At 35.9% G+C, this 12569-nt stretch overlaps 1 protein-coding gene across 2 annotated transcripts; it reads right to left on the reverse strand.

Moving 5' to 3' along the window:
• Window positions 1-7773: 7773 nt before the first annotated feature.
• On the reverse strand, window positions 7774-10809 carry LOC145031384 (BEL1-like homeodomain protein 1). 2 transcript variants are annotated; one of them, XM_078979926.1, is made up of 5 exons: window positions 10618-10809; window positions 9505-10371; window positions 9051-9418; window positions 8883-8943; window positions 7774-8592 (listed from the first exon to the last, which is right to left on the reverse strand). In XM_078979926.1, exons 2-5 carry the CDS (start codon window positions 10285-10287, stop codon window positions 7969-7971), a joined length of 1836 nt encoding a protein of 611 aa, XP_078836052.1. In that variant the 5' UTR covers window positions 10288-10371; window positions 10618-10809; the 3' UTR covers window positions 7774-7968. The 2 variants fall into 2 exon arrangements, with proteins under 2 accessions (XP_078836052.1, XP_078836053.1); XM_078979927.1 differs by lacking the exon at window positions 10618-10809 and adding an exon at window positions 10475-10586.
• Window positions 10810-12569: the final 1760 nt, after the last annotated feature.

Raw genomic sequence — 12569 nt, forward strand, 5'->3', positions numbered from 1 at the left:
CATGTTTAAAGGGTCCATACACATCCGTGTGTACGAGATCCAATAAACCTTCACCCCTCTCACAAGAACCAGTGAAGGGAGACTTTGTTATTTTTTCAAGTAAGCATGATTCGCAACTATCATCTTACTTTAGGTCAAATGATTCCAAGACTCCATCCTTTTGGAGTTGGCCTATACGTTTCTTGCTTATATGTCCAAGACGACAATGTCATAATGATGCTTTATCCAAGTTATTATCATTAACAGAATCAATACACAATACCTTATTTCCTAAGTTATCTACAACATATACAGTTTCATACACACCATCAAAAGGTAATGCTTTAAAATAAAGAACATTATTAAAGAAAGCATTAATTGAACCAACTTCATTATCAAATGAAAAGGTAAAACCTTGTTTATACAATGCATGAAAGGAAATAATATTTCTTGCGATTTCTGGCGAGTAAAAACATTTATTCAAATTTAAACTAAACCCAATACATAGCGATAAAGTATAAACTCCAATCTTGATGACATGTAAAGCTTTCATATTCCCCATGATAAAGTTTATTCTTCCATGCTCCACATTCTCACTTATTCTTAGTCCCTGCAAATTAGAACAGATATGAATACCGCAACCGGTATCAAGGACCCAAGAGTTAGAATACGGTGAGTAATTAGATAAGATAGTGTAAACACCTGCATGGTTGGGTTTAACTTTCCCATCCTTCACATCTTACTGGTACTTTGGGCAGTTCCGCTTCCAATGCGCCTTTTCATGGCAATAGAAGCATTCAGACTCTTTTGGGTCAGCAGAAGGAGTGACGAAACCTTTCTTGGTTCCATTTGAAGAAGAGCCTTCAAGGGTCTTACCCTTGGTACCCTTCGAGGGACCCTTCCTCTACTTACCCTTCCCTTTCCCGATTGCCAACACAAGGGCAGAGTTTATAGGAGTAGGAGTAACAACCGACTTAACCTTAAGACCACTTTCCGTGGTCTTTAGGAGTCCTTGAAGTCTACTAAGTGTGACCTCTTCCTTATTCATGTGATATGTTATGCATAATTGATCATAGCATGAGGGTAAGGAGTGAAAAATGATATCTATTTCAAGCTCCTCAGGGAAGTTCACATTAAGCTTTAGCCAACGGTCCACAAATCTTTGCATTTTCTGCATGTGGCCCGTGATGGGTTCACCATCCTTCATTCGAGTTGTTATCATGGAGGAGATGATTTCATACCTCTCTTGTCAGGCACTTTGATGGTATATTTCCATCAAGTCTTGGTGCATTTCAAAAGGGTAGAAGTCCTCATAGGACTTTTGGAGTTCTGTTGTCATGGTGGCCATCATGATGCATGCCACTTTGGTGGCATCCCTTTCATGTGCCTGGAAGTCAGCGATCTCCTGGGGAGTTGCAGTGGTCTCATTAATCTCTTTAAGCTCCTTATGGAGGACACATTCCTTGTCCTTGTAGCGGGTAATCATCCTGATGTTTCTGATCCATTCATTGAAGTTGAATCCATCAAAAGTGACTTTCCCACACAAATTCATAGGGGTAAAGGAGCCATTAGGATTAGAGCCAGAAGCAGCATTGTTTGAAGACATTCGAGTAAGAAGAAAGACAAGATTAGTTTAGATATTAATTTAGTCCTTAATAAAACACCCAAATGTATTATTAAGGCTAGGACCCGATCACAATATATTAAACTTATAAGAGGTATGTTGTAATCTAAGTAATAACATATTTGAAAGGTTGGTGAATGACGATTCACCAATTTCCACCTAAAAACGAAATATTAGTATATTAAGTTTTTAATTTGGTTCTTAGAAATTCCTAGACTCTTTTGAGATTCAATGAACTTTTCAAAGGCATGTTTTAATCTCGAGTGTGTCCTCCAAGTTTTGTGACTGCGATACCAAGGATCATAAAACGAGGTGTGAAGTAACCATGCAAATCACTTGGTATCCTTAATGTTTATTACTCAATCGGTGTGTCGGTTAACCACACGTGCTCCACCGACCTATAATAAACTTTAAGTCACCCTTTACCTACCTTGTTAAGTTCAAGTTAGTGTGCCGGTTAACCACACACGCTCCACTAACGACTTAAACAAAGTGTAAAGTGTAATTTCATGGATTAGCACCTTATTCACATTTTCCTAAAGTAACTAAGAGTGGGAATTTAATTAAAACACTTAGTTACTTTATAATTATCATTATACTTTTAATGAGAATTTATAAGTCCTTTTCCTACCCATTCGGATAACGACCCTCCACCAATCAAGGAAGAGGTGGGTGAGAGTGGACACCCATTAAGTTTCAATTTTATAGGCAACAACCTTATACCCCCTTATAGACCGACTTCATGAATGAGGCGTACTAGTGGTAAGACGACTTGATCTTATACATACATACACACACACACACACACATATATATATATATATATATATATATATATATATATATATATATATATATATATATATATATATATATATATATATATATATATTATTAACATATAATATTATAAAGTATAAGGGTTGAATTTTAACGTTTAAAATTCTAAGGGTTGGAACTAAAGTTTTAATCATGACTTTACTTGTTCCAAAACTTGAGGGCAAGTTTTGTAAACTTTCAAAACTTTTCATTTCTTGTAACTTATGAATTAATTGAGTATTAAAAATGAAGACTCTTCATTTTTATAACCCTTGTGTTCGTTTAATGGTTTTTATTAAAGTGTGACCTTTGTTTTTCCATAAATTGAGGACAAGTTATGGAATCCATTAAAACACATAGTGATCATGAATTAAACTACCAAGTAGGTTAGAAACAATTCCTATGATCATCTAATCTTCATAAGTTCAAGAAAATGAATATCAACATTTCAAGAATCATAAATTACTCATAAAACTTATAATTTTTTTTATAATTTTCATTGTAAATGGATTAGCATAAACATTACACCATATAAAACAAGTTTTAAAACACCAAAATGGTTTAGGGTAATGTTTCTAGTCCATTTCCAGCAACAAAAGTCAAAAATCTACTGTTAGGGCCTCTTACTCGTTCGAGTGCATGAACCTAATCGACGAGTAGGATGAATTTTCACTTGGACTCATCAAGTCCCCCCATAGACTCGGCGAGTCCACTGCTCAAACAATAAGCAGTTTCGATTTTAACACATTTTTGCACAAATAACAAACAAACAAGCTTAGGCTCTGATACCGTTGATGGGTTTTGAGCATTCTAACACTTCCTAAGTGTACATGCAACCCTAATAAAACTTGGATCTATGTTTTTCTAAGATTCATGCAAAATTGATTTCCAAGGTTCATGATCCTATCTAGCATACATGGGGAACGTTTTAACTTAAATGATAGATAGAGTAACATACCTTGTTGTTGATTTTGATTCCTTGAAACCTTGTGAGCCTAGCACCCCAAGTGTGATGCCTCAAATGCTTCACACAACACCAAATGCTATGGAGTAAACTTGGAGAGAAAGTATAACACTCAAAAATCAGCTCTAGCCCTCAAGTATGCATGTCTAGCCGATTTTGGGATTTGTCACATGGCTTATATAGTATCTTGCATTAGGTAACTATAACATGACTCTTCATTTCTATGACCCATGGATTAACTCCATGGAGCATCCTATGGGTGGAACCCAAGTTGATAATCTATGGAGCCTCTTAGCCTACTATATAAGTTATGGATGATTTACCTAATCAGCCTATATATTTAATTAGTTATCTTTTGATCACTTAATTAATTCTAAATTGATTCTTGATCAAACTAATTAAATAATATCATTAATATATTGGAACTTATAATATATTAATAAACCATAAGTGTTATTACTCTCATTTAGTTTATCCAATGCATGGTCCATATCAGGTCGGGTCAAGTACAAACAAGAAATAGTTATGGACTTAGACACCTTATCCAATAGAATTGTCCTACAACAACAGCTTTTATTCTAGTATTGGTTCCCCACCATATGAGCTATTGTATGGGTGGATATGTTGTACCCCCGTTTGTTGGGATGAGATCGGTCACAGGGTGATGGGATGAACAGAGGTAGTTCTGCAGACTACTGTGAGTATTTAACAGATCAGACAGCAGATACAGACCGCTCAAAGTCGGAAGAAGAGATACGCTGACAGACACCGATTTGAGTTGGAGTTCCAGGTGGGTGACATGGTATTCTTAAAGGTCTCACCCTGGAAGGGTGTGATTCTCTTCGGGAAGAGGGGGAAGTTGGGTCCTCGATACATTGGACAATTCAGGATCATTGACAGGGTTTGCAAGGTGGCTTATAGATTTGATCTCCCTAAGGAGCTTAGTCAGATCCACAACACTTTCCATGTTTCACAACTACGAAACTTCCATCCGGATAAGGTGACAGTAGTGTCATTAGATGATATTCAAGTCGATGAGCGCCAAAATTACGTGGAGAGGCCGATGGTTGTTCTTGAGAGGAAAGGGAAAGTTTATGGAACAAGGAAGTGCATTTGGTGAAGGTACATTGGGAGCACAGGAAGGGATCCGAGTAAACGTGGGAGCTGGAGGTAGAGATGCGGGAACACTACCCAGACTTGTTCGCCGCAACAGACTTCAAGGACGAAGTCTAGTTTAAGTGGGGGAGAATTGTAACACCCAAACTCCCAGGTACAAGTTTAAAAGCTTTATATACACATTAATGGACCTACTCGACAAGTTGGTTGCCCCCAACTCGTCGTGTAGAGGCAGGTTAACCTGCGTACATCATTGGATCTACTCGACGAGTTGGAGGACCCGGACTCGATGAGTAGGGGCTGGAAAATGAAATCCTAACTTTTAGGGTTTGCACCTTATTTAAAGGACCATATGTCACTTCTAACAGTCCTTTACCACCCTCTTGATGGCCAGAAGAAACCCTAATCGATATTACCTTATTCTTGAGTGTTTGTGAGTTCTAAGGAGTGATTTTGGTGCATTTTCTGAAGGTGGTGTGAAGTATAAGAATTTTAGAGAAAAAAGGAGCTTGAGAATCTGACTCTACTTCATTTTGGCATCATTTTGGAGGTAACAAGTCGTTACCTTGGCTTATCTTTAGCTAAATCTTTTCATATTTGGGTTTAGGGCTATCTTTAGCACATTTGGGAGTCATTTCGAGTATTGGGGCAAGATCTGAAGTTGTAACTTCAGATCTGGACTCCCTTTGGTCCCTATAGCTATAAAGTTATGAGATTTGGAAAGCTTAGGCTTTTCCCTTTAAGTTAACCTTTCCTTTAGTCTAGTTTAAGCATTTATGACCATGCATGTATGTAAAGTTTGCAACTTTACATGGAAACCATGCCCTAGGAGGTTGGATCTGCAATATGAAGCTTTAGAGTGGCTTAAAAACATCCGTATAAGTAATAGACTGCATAAACTCGATGAGTCGCTTAGCCGACTCGATGAGTCAGATGAAGGTTGCTCATATCTGATTCTGCTTGAACTCGGCGCGTCAGTAAGAAGACTCGACGACTCAGTTAGGGTTTTCCCCGACATCTGGACACACCTTGACTCGATGAGTTGGTTGGAAACTTGGTGAGTCAATTAGGGTTTTGGGTGACTTTTGATTTCTTAAGGAACTCGACGAGTTGCTAGCTACACTCGACGAGTCGAGTAACATGGACTGTTGACTTCGACTTTGACTAAGGGTTTACCAATTGACTTTTGGGGTTATTTTGGTAATTTGGGAACTTATGGAATTGGATCATTGGTGGATATAGGCATTGGTGTTAGAGCTGTATTTGGAGGAGATTGACACTATCATTTCGAGCTCCTCGAGAGGTGAGTTGTCCTTGCTATACTAATAGGGTCGAAGGCACCAATGTCGGCCCTTATCGGATTTGTATCCGGGTTTATTGCACTTTATGTTTTATGATATGTATCCTAGTTATAGGATGGTTGTTATGTAGAGATCGGTTAGATCTGTATCCTGGTTATAGGATGGTTGTTATGTTAGAGATCGATTAGATCAGTATCTTGGTTATAGGATGGTTGCTATGTTACTGATCGGTTAGATAGGTATCCTGGTTATAGGATGGTTGCCATAATTAGTGATTTGTTACATCTGCATGAGTATTTGTTTATATGTATGTGCACATGTTTGTTGGTTTGGGGGATTGGGTTGAGGCAGCTCCTACTTTGTGGTGTAGGCCAAGATACCGAGGGTGGACCGGATAGACTTTAGACCCGGGAGGGCATATAGTCAGGCCGAAGGCCCGGTTAGCGGTCCGGATGTGCTGAAGGCCCTGAGAGGCGGTCCAAATGTGTCGAAGGCTCGAAGAGCAGTCCAGATATACTGCTAGCCTGTGAGGAGGTCTAGTCAGATAGATGGCTCATTATGCATGTTATATTTGTTTATATGATATGGTTATATATGTGTAACGTTGGTATTTTGAGGAACTCACTAAGCTTCGGGCTTACAGTTTCATGTACCTCGGATGATTGCGGGAAGGCAAATGCGTGATCGTACAACTCCTCACATTTTATGACTTTGTTTCTAGGACACTCTGATTTAGAACTATTTTGAAAACAAATTTGTAATAACTGTTGGTTTCTAAATATTTTTAAAAAATTAAATTGGCCTGATTTCTATGTATGTTACAATGAAAACCTAGATCTAGCATGCAACAGGCTTAATGATTGGAACTTGAAGACTTAGTGAGCTTGAGAAAGTTACTAGATGTTAGAAAATCTATGGAGTTTGCTTCACTTGACATAAAGTACAAACCAATTTCTTGAAATCTCACTCTCAGTCACAAAAATCCAACAAAGCAAGGTATGGAGGCTAGAGTTTTCTCTATGAGGGTGCAAATAGCGTGGTCGACACATGGTTGCGTTGCGCTTAAGGATTTAGCTTCGGGCCGTGACCAAAGCTTGGTCGCGTCAAGAAGTTGGTCCCTACAAAAACCCTCATTTCTTAATTACTTGAAATTAAATAAATTGATATAAATCATACCAAGAATACTATGTATTACAATATTTACCCGTAAATAATCCCCCTAGTCCTTCATAAGTCACGACCTCAAGTTAAGCATAATATTAGATCATTAGTCTCTCACTCGAACGGTCTATCTCTAAGCACGTTTCAACATACAACCACCATTAAGAGGCAAGACTTTAGGAAGTAATAACTTTAAAATATAAAAGGGTCTATCCAAGTGTAACCAGTTTATTAAATACATTGTCTTTGGAAAAATAAATGACAACCATATTATTTAACAGATTAGGTTTCAAAATTACAACCAGTTTTAATTATAGGTGTCAATTAGGTTAAATTTTTCAACTTGTTTTAGTAAACCGGTTAAACTGATCCGTGTTGCATTTGACACCTTTATTTAGCGCTTGGATCCATTGAAACAAATTCTAGATAAATTATTGTATACGTTATTAACCTTTTTTTTTTTATTCGCATTATTATCATCCACTAAAGTATTATGCGTGAAAACTTCATTATATTTTATGCACTCCTAAAATCATCATCATATAATATTCAATCTTTTGACCCAATCATCTTGCTCTCTGTTTGAAGATACTGGCACTCAATCGGACAGCAATTTTAAAGAAATTTTAAAGAAATTCAATGCACCAAAAAGAAAAAAGAAAAAAAAGATAGCCTAACTTGGTATGTAACCCGAAAGAATGTTGTCTAAATCCGTCAGTGGTCCTAAAAAAGATTAAAGAGCCATTTGATAGACCAAAAATTAGGTAAAGTTTGAAGGGTCTCCCTGATCATCATTATTACTCCAATAATAAATTATAAATTATAAATATTGATTTTGTATACCCCCATCAAAAGATACAACTAGTTTTACATACGTACATTATGCATAAAATATACCAATCCATTCTATCCAAAATTAATATACATCCCATATAATCTAGAAACCCTAATCTATATCTATATATAACTCCAATTCCAATATTGAATCTTCTTTTCTGATTTCATTAAGTAACAAAATCGGGCAAAGGTTGTGCTCCAAACCTTTTTTGATTTTGAATGTTGATGGTCTCATAAATTGTGGTTGAATGTGAAGAAGATTGTTGATTCATGGGTTCGAATTCATTCGTTTCGGCTAATTCCATTCCACTAATGTTTTCATTAGGGAGACCTAAAGTCAAAGAGACTGCATTTCCCGAATACGGTGATTGGAATTGGTGATTCCCAAACCGTTCGATTTCTCCGACAGGGTACCCACCTAGACCCCCCATGAAGTCAGTCGGATTTCCCATAAAACCTACATTCGTTCGCGGCTTCTTGTTGTTGAATTGTGTGAGTCCGTCCATTTGTGAGGAGAAACCAGACTGGTTTTGGAAGTTGATTCCGGTGGGAGAAACAGATATCGATGGTGGAGGAGGTTGGTTGAAGTTTCTTTTTGAATTCTCCGGTGAAAGACTTTTTGAGTTTTCTTGTCTTGATAACGAATTTTCGTTTTCATCACTCTGTTCGCTTTTACTCGCTTTGTTTTCTTTGAGTCTGTTCTGTTCTTGTTCTTTTGTTTCTTCCAAGTACATCTCCTCCACCATTGGCTTCCATAGCCTCACTCGAGCATTTATAAACCAATTCGAAACCTGAAATAAAATCCATGAAATCAATTCCAAAACTCAAAATTACAAAATACGAAAATATAATTCGAATGACAAATATCCTTCACTCTTCATTCCAATTTAACTATTTTGACCTAATAATAAAAATAACACCCACTAAAGTTTTTTTTTGGAAAATCATCCACGAAATTTGATTTAAAATGGGTTGTTTGTGATAATTACAAAAACTTATGATTTTGTTGGACAAAAGAATGTATTAAAACACAAACCTTCCCATAATATAATATTTTTTCTTATAATTTTTCGAAATATACCTGACTCCTAGTAAGCCCGGTTTGTTTCGCTAGCATATGCTTGTCTGAATCCTTAGGATATCTGAAAAAAACAAAAAAAAATTATATCACATTACAAATTACAAATTAATAAAACAATAATTAAAAAAATAATAAAATAATAAAATAAATTTCAAAATTAATTCTTACGGATGGAGGAAATGTTCAAAGAGCCAAGCACGAAGAACAGAAACAGAACGTTCAGGCAATCCTCTTTGGGGTCTCCATGCGTTGTGTTGAATCATTCCCAATTGTTGTAAAGCCCTTTGTTGTCGAATCTGATTATCTACAAATTTCAGACGTGATCCACCTTCAATCTTATTGTCTTCTTCACCTAAATTCCTGCTAGCAGTTTTAATTTGCCCCATGATCGCATCTTTCAAGCATCTGAATTGCTTCGAAATTGTTTGAAGCGCTAATGCTGTGTACGTTTTCGCAGATCCGATTCCAGAAGCTTGTTCAAACCATGAGATCACAATCTGCATCTGGTTATGGTATTGTCTGTACCTCTGTTCCACCTTCAAAAAAACCCAGAAAATTTCTTCAATTGAAAATGGAAACTGAATTGATTTGATAGAGTTTGATCTTTGATTGAATTTATTACCTCATCAAGCATGTTTACGAGTTTCGCTTTCTTCATTTGAACTTCTTGTCTTTCTGCGGTGGTAAGTTCAGCTCCATCGACGCGTTTGCTGCTGGTTTCATCTCCGCTGGTTTGCGCCGGTGATCCGCCGCCGCCGCCGCTCCCGGCGGTGATGAGGTTCTTGGTGGACTGATCGGAGTTCTTGAAAACACCTTTACCCACGTTCACAACTTCTTCAAGAAGCTCATGAGTTGCTTTTAAGTATTTGGAATTCAAGAGTACACTCTGCGTACTGTTAACTCCATTTGAAACCCCAGATGCTGATGGTGTCGATCCACCACCACAGTCACCGGCTCCACCGGCGCCGCTAGGGGTTACTCTTCCTTCTCCCCTCGGAGAAACAGTGGGTACTCCGGTACTTTGAGACCCGAATCCGGATTGCTGAGATGAGAGTGTTAACGATAAACCTTGTTGGAATCTTGCGACCTCATGCGGTGGCGCCGCCAGCTCCACCGGAGAATACATGTTGTACTGGACTCGTGGCATGAAGGTGTGGAGAGCAGAGATGTCGTGCTGGGAGTGAATAGAACCCGATGGTTGTGACGAAAGAGGGATCCCTACAAATTGTTGTGTCTGCGATGGTTGTTGGTGATGATTGTTAAGAAACATGAAATTCCCAGCCGGAGGTTGTGGTGGTGGTTGGTGGTGGTCGGAATAGTTTACATAACCAGGGTTCATCAAAACCAGCGTCTGCAACCCATCTCCGCCTTGAATTTCCGAATTCCCACTGTAATAACTCGCCATCGATCTCTGTTCACCTTTTATATATCAACAAACTTCTTCAAAAACTCAAATCGATTTCAATTCACAACCTCCATTCTTCACCATCTGAAAAAAAAAAACCCGATCAAAATTACATCCCATGAATTCAATCAACATAATCCAACCTCCATGGTTGCTTTTCGAGAGAGAAACGAGTTCATGCAGTTACCAAACTCAGTCGACAACTCTCTCTTTCTCTCTCTAAATATATATTTACAGGAGTGTGTGTATGTGTGTGTGAGTGTGTGTGTTTCTCTCTCTGTATATTTTTTTATATGTATGATATCGAAGGGAAGGAATTAGAAGAGGTACCTGCGAATGGATCAAAGAAGGGTGTGTGTGGGTGGTTGATTTGACCTTTCTTTTCAAATCATTTGATATACAGCAGCTTTGATGATGATGATGATGATGATGAAGAAGATACTCTCTCTCTAAACAAAGATAAACTTTTTAGAGAGAGAAAGATGGAGATGTGTGATTAAACAAAGAACAAATGGGTTATATCAAAGTTATCTGTGTCAGAAGATACAAACATCTGAAAAACGAGGAAACGTCTTCTTCTACTGACCAAAACCACTTTCTTTTTCTTATTTTTTTCAGTTAATTTTATGCTTATATTATTACTAAGCTACCCAATTTCCTTTTTAAATATATAATATTCATAAAAATTTATATTGTATTTTTTCGGTTTTAATGTTATGAAAAAATATTTATTTTTAATGTTTATTTCTTGCTTAATATACTAAAACTCATATATATATATATATATATTTTACTATAATAAATGAAGAATTTTTATAATTATCAATCTCTAATTAATTTTGATACTTATTATTTTTTTATAGTTTTTAAATAAATAATATCCGCATATTAATTTATGTTTTTTAATTTTTAAAATTAAAAAGTTACATAATATTTATATTTATATATGTAGAGTATTAAATATTAAATATAATATAAAATGGTAGTAAATTGCAATTAGTATGTTTATTCTTTCATTATTTTAAAATTTTATTTTAAAAAATACGTATTGTTTACATTTTAATATATATATTTTTAATTAATCCGTATTATATACAGGTTTTACATCTACTTTCTTAAATATCTAAATTGCATGATGTGTATTTAATAAAATAACATCTTACAACCTAAAATGGTTTTTATTGACTCGGATAATCAGGTGATAGCGTATAACAATTAAAATATATGCAAATAAAAGGTAATATTAAATATTTTCGGAAAGAATAATATGATGTCATGTAAATATATATATATATAAGAAATAATATTAGTCTTAACTCGTACTTAATCGGAAGTAAGGCTTCCAGTGGAACAGCGTTTTGAAAATAAATGGTTTTTATCCATCGAAATAAATATATTAGTTATCTGTGAGAAAAAATATAATATATTATTTATTTATTTATTGGTCTTTAAGTCAATAAAAAAATTTATAATTTTAATATGTGGTCATAATAATTGGTATGTAAAGATGTGGAAAGAAGAAAAAGAAGATGATGATGATGATGAATGACAAGGGTTGAGTCGGGGTGGGGGTCCTTTTTTGTCTTTTTATCTTTTGATATTTTCTTGATTTTATTTGAATTTTAAGATTATTTTATTTTCTCATTTGTCAAGTTTCGTGTGGTTGTATGGTAGAGTTTGATGATAAAGCAATTAAATTCTGAAGGAACACTGGGCCAACTACCAAAACAGCTCCCCCTACTTTAATGATATCAAAATTTTAAATTATAAACATTTTCATATTTATTTACTTTCAGGATTATTTGTAGGTTTATATTTTGTATTCATTTTGGATAAACATACATCTCTCTTTCTTTTCTTTTTAAACGGAAAATAACATTAAAAGGCACCAATGTGTAGCAAAAAACTAACAGCGTGGGCAAAAGTACATACGAAAAAGAAAAAAAAAATGCAGAAAATACAATTAAAAGTGATTAAAAAGCGAACAACACCAATTAACCCTTGAGTGCATCTTGTGTTTAACTCAGAAATAAGATAGGGTAATAATCATATCTACCGTTTTTGTTGGAGAACACCTTAGTTTTTTAAAAACCACATCATTTATGGGCAACCAAACACACCAAGTAAGACAAAAGAATATGGGGCTTATGATCGCTCTTTTACGTAGACAGCTGCCAAAGGAGGTTGCAAAGTCAATGAACTTGAGTGTACTGGCAAATTGAGCGGGTTGCAAACCATATATTTTAAAATCCATTACTGCACATTCCTTGTGAATCGGTAGC

This window comes from Lactuca saligna, chromosome 2, assembly GCF_052625555.1.
Source record: "Lactuca saligna cultivar CGN05327 chromosome 2, ASM5262555v1, whole genome shotgun sequence".
In the NCBI taxonomy this organism is placed as follows: Eukaryota; Viridiplantae; Streptophyta; class Magnoliopsida; order Asterales; family Asteraceae; genus Lactuca; species Lactuca saligna.